General features: G+C 40.4%; 1 protein-coding gene across 4 annotated transcripts in view; it reads right to left on the bottom strand.

Annotated features, from left to right (window-relative positions):
- The window catches only part of SESN1 (sestrin 1), a 58,140-nt gene that overhangs the window by 17,165 nt on the left and 22,879 nt on the right, over positions 1–18,096 (bottom strand). For 2 of the 4 annotated variants that reach the window (XM_026666643.2, XM_026666647.2), the window contains exons 3-4: positions 5,764–5,829; positions 4,410–4,610 (exon numbers count right to left, since the gene is read on the bottom strand). In XM_026666643.2, coding sequence (XP_026522428.1) covers positions 4,410–4,610; positions 5,764–5,829 — 267 coding nt within the window. Of the gene's footprint in view, positions 1–4,409; positions 4,611–5,763; positions 5,830–10,542; positions 11,009–18,096 lie in introns of those variants that run through there. The other 2 variants (XM_026666644.2, XM_087942489.1) reach the window with 2 other exon arrangements.

Here is an 18,096-nt window from a genome sequence, read left to right as displayed (position 1 = left end):
ACCAGGCTGCTTCTTTCTTCTTCTGCTTTTGGCTGCATGCAAGGAAAGCAGCAAAAGTCTTTTTTTTTTCTCCCCCAAACTCTGCCAGAAATGAGTCTTTGGGACCCTGCAAGGCATCCTGCTCCACGAAGACTCATTTCTGGCAGAATTTGGGGGAAGAAAAAGAAAGACTTCTGCTTTTCTTGCATGAAGCCAAAAGTCTCCCCGAGAACAGAGCTGGAAATGGTAACCCGCGATCCCAAATAAAGTATGATTGATCGGTAAGAAAATGGGGCGGGGAATTTTCCTGCAGACTTTTTTGGGGACCAGGGTCTCTGGTCCGCGGGATTTAAAATTGTGAGTTTGGTGGTCCCTGAGGTCCAAAAGGTTGGTGGTCTCTGATCTACTACATACAGTGTAAGGACTGTAGCAGCCACTATGTAAGATAGACAGGCAGAAGACCAGAAGAGCAGATCCATGAACAGTCAAAAGGACACAATGAAAACTCCTTAAACTCAGGCAGTCAAAAATGGACAGACTCAACCATAGTTTCAATTGGGAAACTGAGCATCCTAGACCAATTCCAAAAATGTTAGAGAATTCCTGGAAGCTTGATATTCAGACAAATCAACTACTGTAAGAAATAATCCATATTTACATGCCATTCAAAGGAGACAAAAGTTAAAAAGGAAACAAAGACCAGAACAATCTCCTTCAGTAGCCAACACCCAGATAAACGTGAATTAACAGAAGACAAACAAGGAGAAAATACCATCTTCAAGGAACTATCAAGTAGAAATCCACACCCCCATCAAAACTGGGAGGGCAAGCTACTGTATATAAACAGGGAGCAAATCCACACTCACCAGGCACTGATATTACCTAATTGAGTAATGAAACGTCTGCAAGCAAACTATCAAGCTCAGGGAACACCAAGGACTCTACAGTTCAGTTCTGAGCTACATGTACTCTTCCACTGAAATTATCATAGAACCCCTTGGCAAGATTATTAAAAGTATAGGGAGTTTCCAAATTTACAACTGAGCTCACCCAAGCCAGTTCAGGTTGTCAGATTGTGGGACAACATTTTTTATTTAATTTAAATGCAGCCATAAAACATCAGTATTGAGTTAGGAATTGTTTAAAAATTTCTCCTTGAACTCTCTTATCTAAATCTACCATGTTTCTCCAACAATACGCACCCCCAATAGGAAGACCCAGCATGTTTTATAGGCATAAAATGAAATTAAGCCCCTCCCCCCCCAAATTAAGGCCTATATTAAAACATGTGAAATGGGGGGGAAGGGCGGGGGGGACTTGCCGTTAGGAGTGCCCATGGGAAGCCATGCCTTGCTACCAGCCACTCCTAACAGGGGATCATGGTGGAGTGCGGAGAGCTCCCTACTCCTGCCAAGCACCTTTGCGGCAGACCTGAGACCTTCGGCGCCCGCCGCTGTTGCTTTCCCTTCTGCCCATGCCGCTGCTGCATTTGGAGCACTGCCACTTCCGTGTTTGGAGCTGTCGCTTCTGTGTTTGAAGCGCTGCCGCCGTTTGGAGCGCCACCGCCACGTTTGGAGCATGTTTGGAGTGGCAGCAGTGCTCCAAATGGCAGTGGCGCTCCAAACGTGGAAGCGGCGGTGGTGCTCCAAACGCGGCAGCGGTGCTCCAAACGCAGAAGTGGCAGCTCCAAACGTGTCGGTGGTGCTCCAAACGTGGAAGCAGCAGCTCCAAACACGGCGGCGGTGCTCCAAACGCAGAAGCGGCAGCTCCAAATGCAGCAGCAGCATGGGCAGAAGGGAAAGCAACAGCGGTGGGCACCGAAGGTCTCGGGTCTGCAGCAAAGGTGCTTGGCGCGAGTAGGGAGCTCTCCGTGCTCCACCATGATCGCCCGTTAGGAGTGGCTGGTGGCGACGCATGGCTGCCCGCAGGCACTCTAGGTGAGGATGCAAGGGGGGGAATTAAGTCACCCCCCAAATGATGGCCTAGCCATCTTTTTGGGGCTCAAAAAAAAAAAAAAAAAAAAAGACCTGGCCTTATTTTGTGAATAACACGGTATCTAATAATTTTAAATCCATTTCCCTAAAAATCCCACTTAATCTTAAATTAGCTTTGCTTTGGCGCTTTAGAGCTGTACGTGCTTTTTATTCAGCAAATGCTAAAAAGTGAGTAATATGGGAAAGGGCTTGTAGTATATATTTAGATCAGGGGTGTCAAACTGGATTTCTTCGAGGGCTGGATCAGCACTGTAGTTCTCCGTGGGCTGGGTCGGGGGAGGGGAAGGGAAGAGGCAGGATGGACATAACCTGATGGACATAACTGTAAAAGACAGACTAGAAATAAAAGTTAAAATAAGCAAAAAAATAGTAAGAGAACACCTGTCTGATCTTGATGAAAACAAATCACCGGGGCCTGATGGATTACATCCCAGAGTTTTAAAGGATCTGACAGAGGTCATCTCAGAACCACTGCACCATATCTTTCAAAAATACTGGAGCACCGGGGAACTATCAGAGGACTGGAAAAGAGCTGATGTGGTTCCCATCTTCAAAAAAGGGAAAAAAAACAGACCCAAGAAACTATAGACCAATCAGCCTAACATCAATACCCGGGAAGATACTGGAAAAGATAATAAAAAAAACAAATCTGCCAACATCTAGAAACAAGTAAAGTAATAACTAGCAGTCAGCACGGGTTTGTTAAAAACAGATCATGCCAAACCAATCTTATTTCATTCTTCAACACAGTAACTAAATTAGTAGACCAGCAAAATACTGTGGACATAATATATTTAGATTTCAGCAAGGTATTCGATAAAGTAGACCACAACCTACTTCTTAGTAAGTTAGAAAAAAGTGGAATAGATAGCACCACCACTAGATGGATTCGCAACTGGCTGGCAAAGCGTACTCAACGAGTAGTCCTTAATGGGTCTAAGTCTACATGGAGGGAAGTAAGCAGTGGGGTGCCACAAGGTTCCATCTTAGGCCCAGTACTCTTCCATATCTTCATTAACGACTTAGATGAGGGAATAGAAGGGGAACTTACCAAATTTGCAGATGATACTAAGCTGGCAGGAATAGCTAACACCCAAGAAGATAGGCTCAAGATCCAGATGGATCTTGTCAGACTAGAACACTGGGCCATATCTAATAAAATGAAATTCAATATAGAGAAAAGTCCTACACTTTTCACTAAGTCCTACACTTAGGCAAGAAAAACCAAAAGTACACATATAGACTGGGTGAAACCAGGCTCAACAGCAGTAACTGTGAGAGGGATCTTGGAGTCTTAGTGGACAACCAGATAAATATGAGCCAGCAGTGTGCAGCCACCGCCAAAAAAGCTAATGCAATCCTAAATTGTATTAACAGAGGGATACAGTCAAGATCAAGGGAAGTACTAATACCACTCTATAAAGCCTTAGTAAGACCACACCTAGAATACTGCATCCAGTTTTGTTCACATTATAAAAAAGATGTTGAGACTCTAGAAAAAGTACGGAGAAGAGCAACCAGGATGATTAGGGGGCTGGAGGCTAAAACATACAACGAACGATTGCAGGAACTGGGCTTGGCTAGTCTAGTAAAGAGAAGGACCATGATAGCGGTCTTCCAATATTTGAGGGGCTGCCACAGAAAGGAAGGGGTCAAGCTATTTTCTAAAGCGCCTGTAGGCCAGACAAGGAATAATGGATGGAAACTGAACGAGGAGAGATTTAACCTGGAAACAAAGAGAAACTTTCTGACAGTGAGAACAATCAACCAATGGAACAGCTTGCACTCGGAAGTTGTGGGAGTGCCATCACTTGAGACCTTCAAGAAGAGATTGGACTGCCATTTGTCAGAAATGGTGTAGGGTCTCCCGCTTGGGCAGGGGGTTGGACTAGATGACCTACAAGGTCCCTTCCAACTCTGATTATCTGTACCTCCTGCAGCACCCTGCCGGCCAAAATGGGGCATGGGGGGGATGCCCCATTTTTGGGCTGGAAGGCCACCTCCAGCCCCCTGCTGGTCAAAAACATTTTGGTTGCCAGAGGCACCATGGGCCGGTCCTTTGCTGTTTCTAGGCTGGCCCATGGGCCAGATTTAAGCACTGTGGGCCTTGAGTTTGACACCAGATTTAGATCAAGAAAGAATGAGAAAACCACTTCACTCAGCATCACTAATACTAAACTGACTGCTTCTATCGAACATGACAATGTAAACAAAAGTCAACTTGTTTGTTACTCATGTTAATAAAGAATTTGCATCTAAGGTACTGTATAATTTTGAGTATAATATTTAGTTCAGATAGAAACTCATTAGGATAACTTATAATATTCCAGAGATATAATGCCATTACGGTATTTTTACAAATTAATAAATTTAAGAGATACTGAGAAAAACACTAATAGTGTAAAAAAATGTTTCCTGGATCATAATTCAACATACCATTATGCCTATATAGTGTCGATAGCAAAGAGGCAGTGGACCGTCCATCTGCAACAGATAATGCTGAGTTTTCAAAAAGCTCTCCAGATACCGTGGATGAAAAACCATCACCAATGTAATATTATCCAGATGCCCTAACGTTGTGAAAGACTCAGCAAACAAAGAAGACATCGGAGGATCCTCGGCGCTCACTTGAAGAATCTGTGTGAACGAGAGTGGGGGGGGAAAAAAACCACAACAACGTTTTCTAGGAGCAAAAATAACATATTTTGAATAATTGTAACCTTCAAAGCCAGTGTTTTTCAACCTCAGCAACTTTACGATGTATGGATTTCAACTGACAGAATTCCCCAGCCAGAAATGCCGGCTGAAGAATGCAGGGAGTTGAAGCCCATATAACTTCAACTCTCTGAGGGATGAGAAAAACAGTTGAAATAAGTTGTTAAGTCTATATACTGTGCTCACATTGAATTGGGGCACAGAAAAGATTTTAGAAATTAACCATTGCCCAAACATGGCAAATAGTATGGGAACTACAAATTAATAATGTGACTAATTATCTGGAGGCTACATTTTAACTGAGAAATACATAGAAAGCATATATTTAATTATCAGCAATGGGATAGTCAATAAAGTCTTCCAAATTGCTAAGTAGTGGAAAATAAATCACTCTCAGGAAGCCATTTGTGAATCTTAATTTGGAATTAAAGTCCACCAGCTAATTATATTTATTTAACATGCAGGTCTGCTACAATTATGAGTCAGATCAAACAATATTGGATGCCCAACAGAATTGGGCAACCAGTGTAAAATGGCCAATTAAATACAGTAGTCCTCGACTTACAACTACAATTGAGCCCAAATTTTCTGTTGTTCAGTGAGACATTTCTTAAGTGAGTTTTGCCCCATTTTACGACCTTTCTTTGCCACGGTTGTTAACCGAATCACTGCAGTTCATAAGTTAGTAACGTGCTTGTTGAGTGAATCTGATTCTGACTTTGCTTGTCAGAAAGTTGCAAAAGGGGATCACACGACTTTGGGACACAGCAACGGTCATAAATATGAATTTTGATCACTTGATCATGGTCATAACTCACTTTTTTCAGTATTGTTGGAACTGAACGGTCACTAAGTGAACTGTTGTACGTCAAGGACTATCTGCATTAAAATTACATGAACATCTTTTCCTGCTGCCAAACACTACGAACGATTTATTGCACTCCGGTTGGCCAAGACGAATTTGCAGATTAACAGCTATTTTTCAGTCAACATTAAACTTTGAGAACCCCCTCCAACCCTGGCAAAAATGTCACAATTTCACTGTTTTTCATGCAAAACAGAAAGTCTTACACACCTCCATTTCTGGGATGAATCTGCTTGGTCCTTGTCCCAGTGGTCTGGGGATCCTAATTCCAAGTTCCTAGAAAAGAATGTTACACTACAGTACCTGGACTTTTTAGTCATAAACATTTCGGCTGTGGCTTTGAGAGCAATTAATGCTTCACCAGTGAAACAGAACCAGCCTTGTATTTCAGCAGTGCAATCAGTGAAAATGTTCTGCCCATGCTTCATAACAAGCCACAGTTGTTTACAGTGCACCATTCTGCTGCCATTAAAAACAATGAAACCTGGTTCAGTAAAAAACCTAGTTTTGCATAAAGTACTTGGCAAAGGGTCAAGAACAAGGAGTTCAGTACACAGCTGCTAGCAGGGTAATGTCAGCGATACTGGAGGCTTTTGAAGTACATCTGCATATCCACAAAACAATATGTATGAAATCTCTCAGTATCTTTCAGGAAGTAGCAGGGCTGTAATTTTATCAGGGCTTGTGGGGGAAGCCACAAAAGTACATGCAATAGGATTTTTAAAAATGTCTATTTAAAAATGACAAAGAACAAACAGCAATTTCTTAGTCTGAATTTATAGTCAACTTGAAACTTTTATCTACCACAAAACTTTCACTGAATTAATTTTCAAGCCCCATTGCACAACTAAAATGTTTTCAGCTACGATCTTTTAAACATATTACAAAAGCAGCAAATTCAGATTACCCAAGTGGCATTTTGAAAAACACCTTTACACTGCATGAACCAATTTTGCAATTGTATGATTGTTCAGTTAAAAAGATAACCTTATGGAATTCACAAAGTAAATCTGGTTGCTTTTGTTATTGGAAACAAGCCCTAAGTCACATAATCATTTCTGTTTATATTTTTCAGAAAAATATATCAAGTTATGATATATAAGTATCTTCTCCCATTAAAAAATAAGTAGTAGAGACCAGCAATTTTAAAAAAGCAAGACCTGGACTTTGAAATGCACTGCTGGAGCTTTGGCTGCCCACTTGAAAAGCAAAATGAATATGTGGGCAAAATGATTATCTTACAACCGGCTCTGAAGAATAGGCGCCAAGCCCTCTCCTGATAAATTCCCAAATAATCAAAAGAAAGACTGACCCAAGAGCCAGTTTGCTTTAGTGGTTAAGTTACTAGGCTAGAAACCAGAAGACTGTGAGTTCTAATCCTCCCGCTTTAGGCATACAAGCCAGCTCAGTTCAACCCACCTCACAAGGTTGTTGTGGGGAAAATAGGAGGAGGAAGGAATATTAGATATATTTTGCTGCCTTGAATTGTTTATAAAAATAATAAAGGCAGGATAACAAAAAAAATTTAAAGGATGGATGGATGGTTAAATGAGTTACAAGTTATTTTCTCTCACGCACACATACACACACATTCCAATAATTTTAGAAATTTAGAGTATGAAAACATGGTTTTTGTGATGTGTATAAGCATCCCAATAGGCTTCTGCAACCACAGTTGCCACACCATCACTGCTCATTCACCCTGGCAAACCCATGTAACAGCAGCCTTCTTTTTATGGGATTATAACAACTTCCTTGCTCCAAAGAGTCCCAGTCACTCTTTGTGCAATATATGCCGGGGTTTATAAATATGGCAATCAGCGATTGCTTTTTGAACTTTGCTGGTACCACTAAATAACCTGGAGGACTAGTGAATGGTCATCATTGCATCTACTAGCTGTGCCAATGCAGGACACCAGCATCAATGGCTTAACAGCACTGCAAGTGTCCATATCAGAAAGCATCATGCAGTTAGATTCCTACTCTGAAACAGAGGGACAACTTCAGCTTGGTGGCAGGTCCCTTCACAGAATCATTGGTATGCACATTACTTCTTTGTGTAGGTTTTCTGAATGTGGGGGAAGGCACACGTTCTTTATCTTTTAATGGCATGTAATCTATTTATTTACTTGATAAAATACATTACTATTTTTTCTTCTATCGGTTTGAATAAATGTAACAGGCAGGCAAGACAATATGCAGGGCTAATATAAACAACATGAGACACCCAGTCTTTTCTGCAGCCTCTCTCAAACCAGTATGGGCAAACATTGAAATGCCCCATTTTCCTTCTTCTACTTTTAGGTTCTATCAGTTCGTACAAGAATAGCAGTTCACCACAGACAAAAGGGAAAGGCTGCCAAAAAACAGAAACACTAGAGAATCAGTACATATGTTTTGGACCCCACCTTGATTCTTCAGCCAAAAATAGTTATGCTTTAAAACTTTCTTCAGGGTGTCAGTATCTCTCCAATCTGTTCCTCAAATCCAATGTATTTTATTTCATAGTTGTCATGATCTAGCTATTGAAGCTCCATATCCCAGGATTAAAATGTCTTCTTATGCCTTTTATTGCAGGTTCCCTATTTTTATTTCTAAACATACTGAGCACAAGACTCAAAAGCTTGGATCTTAGATTTCTTTGTTCCCTATTTCCCCTTCCTTGGGGAAAACTATCATGTTCTGCCTGTCTCTTATCTATACTTCTTGAAGCCTTGTTTTTTTTTTCCTATTGCTAAACCTTTATCCAGAACTGTTTCATTAATTTCCAAAACACAGTTGTTTTAGTCCATGCACGGATCTTCTAACTAGTTCAGAATCTATCGTCTTTACAATTAAAACTATAGAAGGTTTGCTCTACCATCTCTCAACCTTCATTTCCTCCACTACTACCCTCAATAGGTGTTGGTTTCCTTGTACAACTTTGCCCTTTCCCTCTCTCTGTTTATATTTAGGCTCCAAAAAGATCTTCCAGTTTTTAAAATTCTTCCCTCAAAACTATCTTCCCCAAGAGGCTTTTAATAACTCCTTAATTCATATGCTGTTGTCCTCTGCATTCCAATATATGGCTTTCTTTTCTCCTTTATACCTGCCTACTCATCCTTTTAAAATGATTATCCACTTGGGCCAAAGATTTGTTTTTATTTCTCCCATCCTTTCCCTCTCTCTCAGAAACATTTTCTGCTCAATTCAGATATTTAAATTGGCATGCAACGCCATGCATATTTAAATCTGTGGTTCTTTTCCATTTCTAATAAATGATTTCATATTATGTTTTATGTGGTAAGATTTGTGTTGGTTTGTACATTTCCCTTTAAGTACAATGAATGGCTAAAACAATTAGATTTGTTTTCTCTACTCTTATTACTGAAGTGGACAAGATAGACAAGTTGGAACTCTGGAGCTAAGCAATATTTGTAGGGGTGGGAACATTTACAGAAACCATTTCCACCCACATACTGTTCTCTATTTTACAATTGGACAACAATAACACCACAACTGGAGATTTTCCTTGAGTCAGCCTCCAAACAACCAATTGAGGAAGTGAGCTGATGCCAAGTTGTATAAGAGATTATACAAAACTGATATTGTCTATAAAAAAAATTTAGGAGGTACACCACCGACTTCATATAACTGACACGTTAAATTTCCTAGAAAAAGGTCTTCACAAGTAGAGTTTGCCTATCCCATTATTCTCTTATTTCACTCCAAAATTAACATACAATTCCTTAAATCTTATTTCTAGGCTTTTTGATTAAATGATAGCACAACCCACACTATTCATAGAGACACCTTGAAAACAGTAAGCACCCACTCATAACACCATTAGAGCCCAATATCTGTCATATTTTCATGCAACTGGCAACTCATTTCAGATTGCAAAAAGTGATATCACAAAGCATACTAAGCATTTCAATTACAGAATAAACATGAGACTACAATGTATAGAATGTTAATATATTAGAAGTCTACGCTTATCAAATAAGAACATTTAGAGCCACTGGGTGAGTTTATAATATTCTTGCCAGATGAAAAGCACTTAGCTGCTGCTTGCATAGTTCCTGCACAAACAACCCACCATCTTTTACAGCAGTCTGGTCTGTTGCCAAGAAGCTCTACCCACAAATAAGTTGTTTGCATGGCTTAACTGCATTTTATTTCTCTGCAGTTTCCAATCACTTGTTTTAGGATTTGAAATGGCAAAAAAGCATTAGCCCAATCTGTTCTCCTTGGTTAATAGGTATCTAATGGCAACAAGGGTCAAAAGTGTTATTGAATAGGATCTTTAACAGCATAAACTGGGGTGGTGGTGGTGGTCTGATTTTCAAAAGTACTTTCAAAGCAAATCAGAGTAAGCATTAAACTTCCACTGGCACCATTGTATTTTATGCATAGGAAGTAGTAGTATTCAGGCTATACTTTTCTATTTTTCTGTAACTTAAGCCAAAAGATGGCAAAACAAGCAACACGGTATGAAAATAGAACCAGGGAAAGACCTACCAAATAAGCCAAGTTACTCATGCCCTTTGCCACGGCTATCCCCATTACTTATACCATGAACAACCAGTTTAAGGGTCTATTTTTTAACCTCATGATAAAAAAAACAACTATTAAAATCATAATATTTCAAATACTTTAGAAAGATTCTAACAAGACCATATCATTCTATCCTAGGGACCCATTTCATTCTATCCTGTATCCCATTCCTGGATTTCCACTGGTGTTGATTCAGCAGAGCCCAGATCTGTCTACAGTTCCTTCTTGAACCCTTTCATTGCCAACAAACTTTCCAATATTTGGTCTGGTTATTTTCCAACAGTATTATTTGGATGCTTGCCCTGGCATCCTGCAGCTCCCTATTTACCATCTCCATTAAGCTTTTCTAGCGGGACCCGAGAAACCCAGAGCACCCCCCCCTCTCCATCGATCATACAAAATCCCACAAATTCTTGAGTCCTCAAAAGATACCCGCCTCGGGGCTCTCCTGACCTTGTTCCCACAGCTGCTGCAGCGGAACGGTTGCCCTACTTCGCGGTCCCGAGTTGGGTGGGGGCCGCTCGCCAGCTTCATGCCTGGACAGGGGAGTCGGGGATGCCGCCGGCTCAACAAGCCGGCCGAGGGTTTAAAAGCAGCTGGCGGGCGGGGCATGCCTGAGCCGGGGACAAACAAGACGAACGGAGCCCCGCCTTTTGGACCGCCGCCCACCAATGAGCGGGCCCGGGAGGCTTTTGGGGCGGGGCCCGACGGGGCTGCCTTGGCTGGGAGGGGAGCGAATGATTAGAAGGCTCCGGGACGAGGGTGAAGAAGCCGGGGGCGGCCTGCAAGCTGGCCGGCCGAGAGCTGCAGAAACGCGGCAGGCAAAAGGCCTGTCTCTGGTCCTTTAAGGTCTCCAACCTTGGCTACTTTTAAGACTTGTGGACTTCAACTCCCAGAGTTCCTCAGCCACCTTTGCTTCTTTGCATCCTCAGCTTTGCTGGCTGAGGAACTCTGGGAGTTGAAGTCCACAAGTCTTAAAAGTAGCCAAGGTTGGAGACCCCTGCCGGGTTTAAGGCCTCCTCTCTCATCTCCTGTGTTCCTATGCAACAACATTCAGAGCAGGCTTTGCAGTACAGTACGAGGAAGCCCGAGACATGTTGAGAATCCCTTGGCCGCCTTCTGCAAATAAATGGAAGAATTGTTTGCAACAACCGGAGAATTTAAAAAAGGACTCTTGTCCAATGCCTTCCAGGGCTCAGATCTGTTCAATTATCTCAAGGGCTTCAACATTCTCAAGTACAGGAGCGCTGGGTTGATAGACAATACAGTTTGCGTGTTACCCTCCCCTTTTTAAAAACAAACAAACCTGTATGCTTGTAGCAATATTTGAAGTATTTGATTTGGATCTCAAAAATGTGTTGGAAATCACAACAACCTTCTGTTAGTAAGAAAGAATATGGAAAATGTTTCAGTTGTATCAAGTGCAAATGTTTATTGCAGTAGAAAACACAGGAAGTGCTACAGGAATGCATAGGGAACATGATCCTGCTACCAAACACATCCTTTGCAAGTGTCTTCCAAACTTCCAGTTTCTTCCACCTACAGAGCATTTTCTGGAATTCCCCTGTCACTGCCCAAAGGCCATCCCATAACTTTCTGTATGCAGGCCAGATCGTATTTCTCCTCAAAATGTTGCATTATATGATGCAACCATAATAACATTTATAGCAAATCGGTCCAATCAGCAGCACTTTTCCAGCATTTTAGACAGCTTGACTTAGAGAGTGCCAAAAGATGTTTTATATGCAAAATATTCTGTTGCTAGAACATTATGTTTTTGTCAGCAGCAAAAGTTTCTTACAACCTAATGGGAATTCCCATATATCTTTAGACCAATCGTTACATTGTTGTGGATTAAATGGATAATTTTTCCTCCTTGTAACTAAACTAAAAAACATATTTGGTGTACATACCAATAGGTCTTGTCACATCATCTTATTTAACCTATTCAGAGAAGTGCTCTAAATTTCTTGACGATCTCTTTAATAATTCTTGGACATGTTAACTGAGCCATGTCTCTTCGCACTTAAAGAATACATGAAAGTTACAGAAATTAAAATTTCAGTTTACTGAACACATATTTCCTTTGTTCTCACATAAATTCTGTGTGAGGATTTGTGTACAGTTAGTAGACAATATTATTAACACTTATATCTCCCAAGGAAGGGAACTATTTAAACTGCAAAATTGAAATATTATCTTTTACATGTACATTTTTAAAACACAGAAATGATCATGTATTCTGGAAATTAGTAGATTTAGTGTGACATGAGAAGAAAACTTTGCTATTATTATTGTTTCAACAGAGCAATGCGGCCACTTCTCAGGGCTGCCTCAGACAACAACACTATGGATGAGTTGGGAAAGCATCTATTCGATTGCAGCTATATATTTTGTGTTTTAAGTATTCTAAGAACAAATCATTATAAGGCAGCTACAGACCACATCCACAATTCCCCTTTGAATTTCATTTTCATTTGCTTTAATTCTGGGAACATATGGTAACTTTGGGGGGTGGAGGGGACTTAATCCCTCCATTAGCTGATTTGGAGATATTCAGAGTTGAGTGGGCATGGAAACTAGAGCTGCACATTCTTCAAAAAGGATTCTGAAGAAATGCTTTAGTTCTTTCCCAAATATAGAACCTCTCCAGAATAGAACAGAATTCTTTATTGGCCAAGTGTGAGTGGACACACAAGGAATTTGTCTTGGTGCAAATGCTCTCAGTGTACATAAAAGAAAAGATACATTTGTCAAGAGTCAAGAATCATAAAGTACATTTAATGATAGTCATAGGATACAATGCAAGTACTAATTGCTGAATCAGCATGACTCTTTCCATGCTTTTATCTGAGTTTGAAAAATACGTAGAACTTTTAAGGAATCTATTTGTTAAAGTTAGGAAAAATTTCAGCAGCCCATTTTCTAGGCTTCCATGAAAGCCTGGAAAAAGCCAGACTCCATTAATCATCAGCAGAGAGAGAACGTTCTCAACCATTTTGTGTGAAAAGCCCTGAGGAAAATCCTCATCTTGAGGTAGGCGTCTCCTTTTTGACAGCAGATGTAGCATCACTTAAAAAAAAATGCCCATATATATTATTGCTTAACTTCTGATACTGAAAAGTTTTGTAGATAGACTAAAATGTCTGGCAGCTCACTACAAAAGAGACCACAGTATTTGAGAGATATTAAATTGTCAGATTTTCCTCTTATACAGGTAGTCCTCAACTTACAACCACAATTGAGCCCAAAATTTCTGTTCCTGAGTGAAGACATTTGTTAAGTGAGTTTTGCTCCATTTTACGACTTGTCTTGCCACAGTTGTTAAGTGAATCACTGCAGTTGGTAAATTAGTAACATGGCTGCTAAGTGAAACTGGTTTCCCCATTGATTTGCTTGTTAGAAGGTCGCGAACGGTGATCACATGACCCCTGGACACTGCAACCCTCATAAATATGAGTCAGTTGCCAAGCAGCTGAATTTTGATCATGTGACTGACCATGGATGCTGCAATGGTCGTAAGTGTTAAAAATGGTCGTAAGTCACTTTTTTCCGTGATGTTGTAAATTTGAACAGTCACTAAACCAACTGCTGTAAGCCAAGGACTACCTGTAGTTAACGATATACAGTATATTTTTCAATGGGCAGGCTTTGCTCTTGTGCGGACATTATTACATTAATCTGACCAATTATAATGTTCTTTTTCTGGCTATTTTCATGGGTATGTCTTCATTTACTGCAGGCATTTCTATTACTCCATGTTCGTGCAGTCACTACAGTTTAATGCAATAATTATTTAAAAACTTAATTCAGCATAGTTAAAGTAAGGACAAGCAAAGAGTATGTGTGAAGAAGACAAAAAGCTTAGCTCCTCCACTATTAATTTATAGAAATAACAGAGATCATTTTTTACAGGGATGTTTTCTTTTTTTCTTTTCTAAGAAAAGAGTTACCCATAATCTATAAAGCAGAATTTAAAAAGCTTGTATCATAAACTAAATCTCATCCCCCTTTAGGACAGGAGAGCAGGTATAAGGTATACCCAAAATCGTGTACACAGCTTGTTCTTAATAACTCCAAGGAAAATTCTAATCTTGTTCAACTTATATAAATAGAATGTCCGGTAAATTTGGGGAAATTAGGAAAAGATATTGTGTGAAATGTGTAAAAATTTATTCTGCAACAAACAGCTTGAGTTAAAATCTATAACTGCCATATTTATAATTCCTTTTTAGTTTATTTCTTAACATTCCTGTATTCTATTTCAATTTTGAGATAACTGCTTTCAGCAATAATGGGTCGTCCTTCCCCATGATCCCTATAGAATACACTTTATTTAGAAAATTTAGAGCCACAATTATAACTAATAGCTTAACTATTTAATAATATTCATTAACTTATTTGTATTTCCATGCCTTCCTAAGAGACAGCCATGTTTCTATGTATTCTAATGGACTTAATTAATACACCATCTAATTGCATTGTTATAATTGTAACATTATTGTAATTATTGCTACCATGGCCTAGTGTTGATATTTCTGAGCCATGAAAAACCCACTCCATATAAAGGTTAACTTCCATAATAGGTTAGCTGCTTTTTTTAAGTCACTATATTTTTTGGGTGGCAGAAATACTTTTCAGTAGTTTTCAAAGGGAAAATCAAAGTAGTATTCTGCCACAGAAAGAACAAAGAATGCTTTGTTGGAAGAAATAGCCTTCTGGGTTTAGTTCCAAGTGAGGAAAAAGACACTGGAATCATGGAAGTTGTTTGGAAAGAAGAATGGTGGACAGGACCACATGGCTTGGAGATCCTGGGCGAAAAGGGAAGAGATGCTGAGAATGCCTGGGTTTTATGCCTTCTGTTGGTCTTGGAATTTGAGCTTGTATTCTGATTGGTTGGGGCCATGCAGGGGTAATTTTGTAGGTTGTCTTTTGAGTCCCAGGCTTGGTTGACTCTTGCTGGGTGATGATGTAATGAAAGGGCTTTGGGCAATTCCTATAATGGTTCTGCCTGAAGGAGGTAGATCTTTGTTATGTAGAATAGACTGGCCCAGGCTTAATGGCCCATTAACAAAGGTGCGGGAGCTGAGTTTGTGCCTCTCTGAGTTTCTATTTCTCTTTTAGGGGAAATGTTCTGCATTTTAATATTTTATATCCTAAAATATTTCATTTTCCTAGGAGAGAGGTGGGTTTTAACTTCCAACAGCTTAAAGTACACTGCTCAAAAAAATAAAGGGAACACAAAAATAAGACATCCTAGATCTGAGTGAATGAAATATTCTTATTAAATACTTTGTTCATTACATAGTTGAATGTGCTGACAACAAAATCACACAAAAATTATCAGTGGAAATCAAATTTAGCAACCCATGGAGGTCTGGATTTGGAGTTACACTCAAAATTAAAGTGGAAAAAAACACTACAGGCTGATCTAACTTTGATGTAATGTCCTTAAAACAAGTCAAAATGAGGCTCAGTAGTGTGTGTGGCCTCCACGTGCCTGTATGACCTCCCTACAACACCTGGGCATCCCCTGATAAGGTCTCCTGAGGGATCTCCTCCCACACCTGGATTAAAGCATCCCCCAACTCCTGGACAGTCTGTCATGCAACGTGGAGTTGGTGGATGGAGCGAGACATGATGTCCCAGATGTGCTCAATTGGATTCAGGTCTGGGGAACGGGCGGGCCAGTCCATAGCATCAATACCTTCGTCTTGCAGGAACTGCTGACACACTCCAGCCACATGAGGTCTAGCATTGTCTTGCATTAGGAGGAACCCAGGGCCAACCGCACCAGCATATGGTCTCACAAGAGGTCTGAGGATCTCATCTCAGTACCTAATGACAGTCAGGCTACCTCTGGTGAGCACATGGAGGGCTGTGCGGCCACCTAAAGAAATGCTACCCCACACCATTACTGACCCACTGCCAAATCGATCATGCTGGAGGATGTTGCAGGCAGCAGAACGTTCTCCATGGCGTCTCCAGACCCTGTCACATCTATCACATGTGCTCAATGTGAACCTGCTTTCATCTGTGAAGAGCACAGGGCGCCAGTGGCGAATTTGCCAATCTTGGTGTTCTCTGGCAAATGCCAAACGTCCTGCACGGTGTTGGACTGTAAGCACAACCCCCACCTGTGGACGTTGGGCCCTCATACCACCCTCATGGAGTCTGTTTCTGACCATTTGAGCAGCCACATGCACATTTGTGGCCCGCTGGAGGTCATTTTGCAGGACTCTGGCAATGCTCCTCCTGTCCCTCCTTGCACAAAAGCGGAGGTAGCAGTCCTGATGCTGGGTTGTTGCCCTCCTACGGCCTCCTCTGCGTCTCCTGATGTACTGGCCTGTCTCCTGGTATTGCCTCCATGCTCTGGACACTATGCTGACAGACACAGCAAACCTTCTTGCCACAGCTCGCATTGATGTGCCATCCTGGATGAGCTGCACTACCTGAGCCACTTGTGTGGGTTGTGGACTCCGTCTCATGCTACCACTAGAGTGAAAGCACCGCCAGCATTCAAAGGTGACCAAACCATCAGCCAGAAAGCATAGGAACTGAGAAGTGGTCTGTGGTCACCACCTGCAGAACCACTCCTTTATTGGGGATGTCTTGCTAACTGCCTATGCTTTCCACCTGCTGTCTATTCCATTTGCACAACAGCATGTGAAATTGATTGTCAATCAGTGTTGCTACCTAAGTGGACAGTTTGATTTCACAGAAGTGTGATTGACTTGGAGTTACATTGTGTTGTTTAAGTGTTCCCTTTATTTTTTTGAGCAGTGTATAAAAAAATATGCAATTGTGTAGTTGATTGTGGATCACAGTACACTTCATCAAATGTATAAAATCTCTGTTGAACTGGGTGATCCTCAGCAGTTTGTGCAATCATAATTTTATTCTTCTTTAAAGAACTATACAACCCTATACATATGCTATAAAATGAAAAGAAAATCTGTTTTCTTCTTTAAATTAAATAGCACCTTTGCCATGTGGAAAAAAAATTTTTTTTTCATTTTGATTTACAGCTCTAAAGCTTAATGTATTTAAAACATTAATGTTTAGTGCTTAGAGACCACTCAGCTTTACTACGTGTGTTTCAACTTTAAAAAGATGTGAACATATCTCATTCACTGTACCTTCTGAGGAAAGAACAAAGGCAAGAGAGAGGCAGACAACTGAGAAAAACAAGGCAGCCGTTCTAACAGGTCATGTTCAACTTTCTAATTTGCCCAGGAACTAAGAGCCTAGCAACAGTTCTTATCCAATCAGAGATACAGGTACAAGGCTCAGCTCAAAAAAACCAGCCTCCTCCAATAGTTTCTTTGCAATGCCTTGCAAGGACAAAACCAAAAAGAACTGCAGTTTCATAAACTGAAATGGGACGCAAACTTACCAATCTTCGGATATATCCTCCTCTGCCTGCAAAATCAAGACTATTTGATTTTTAATCAAGCTTTTAAAAACTGCAACCTGTTTTTTTTAGCCACTCTTTAATTAAGACTCCCTATGTGTGTTTCTGTTGGACAATAGCAAAAAAAGAAGTTACTGTTTCATTCCTCTGAATATTTTCCTTTTGTGAACTCTTCATTTTCCGTAGTTAACTCATTGCACGCCTACTTATGCTTCATTCCTAGGCACTTCAATGTTTATATTTTTGTAGCCCAGTTTCATATGCTCTTCAGGAAAGAAACAGGTTTCAGAATCAGTTATACAATATGAACCGAGTTCTCTCTCTCCAACCAGTTTATAATCAGCTTCCACTGAAATTTAGTAAGACTGCCCAGAATCTTTTTGACACTTTGCAGTATAATTGTCCAGCAGCCACTCCTGGTTAGCACTACAGCTATTTTAAGTATGGAACACCCACTTTACTTTCTAAAAAACATGTTTATGGCAATAAAGCAGAGTGTTTGCTTAAAAGTATTTCATGATCAAAATAAAACTTAAAACTTATAATTAAAAAAAAAAAATTTAAGCAATCAGCCTAAGCATCTTACACAAAAA

Source organism: Notechis scutatus, chromosome 1 (genome assembly GCF_049901735.1).
Source record: "Notechis scutatus isolate UNSWTSFEM ecotype Mainland chromosome 1, rNotScu1.2, whole genome shotgun sequence".
Lineage (NCBI taxonomy): Eukaryota > Metazoa > Chordata > Lepidosauria > Squamata > Elapidae > Notechis > Notechis scutatus.
The sequence above is the reverse complement of the archived record's forward strand: the minus strand, read 5'-3'. Positions and strand labels throughout refer to the sequence as shown.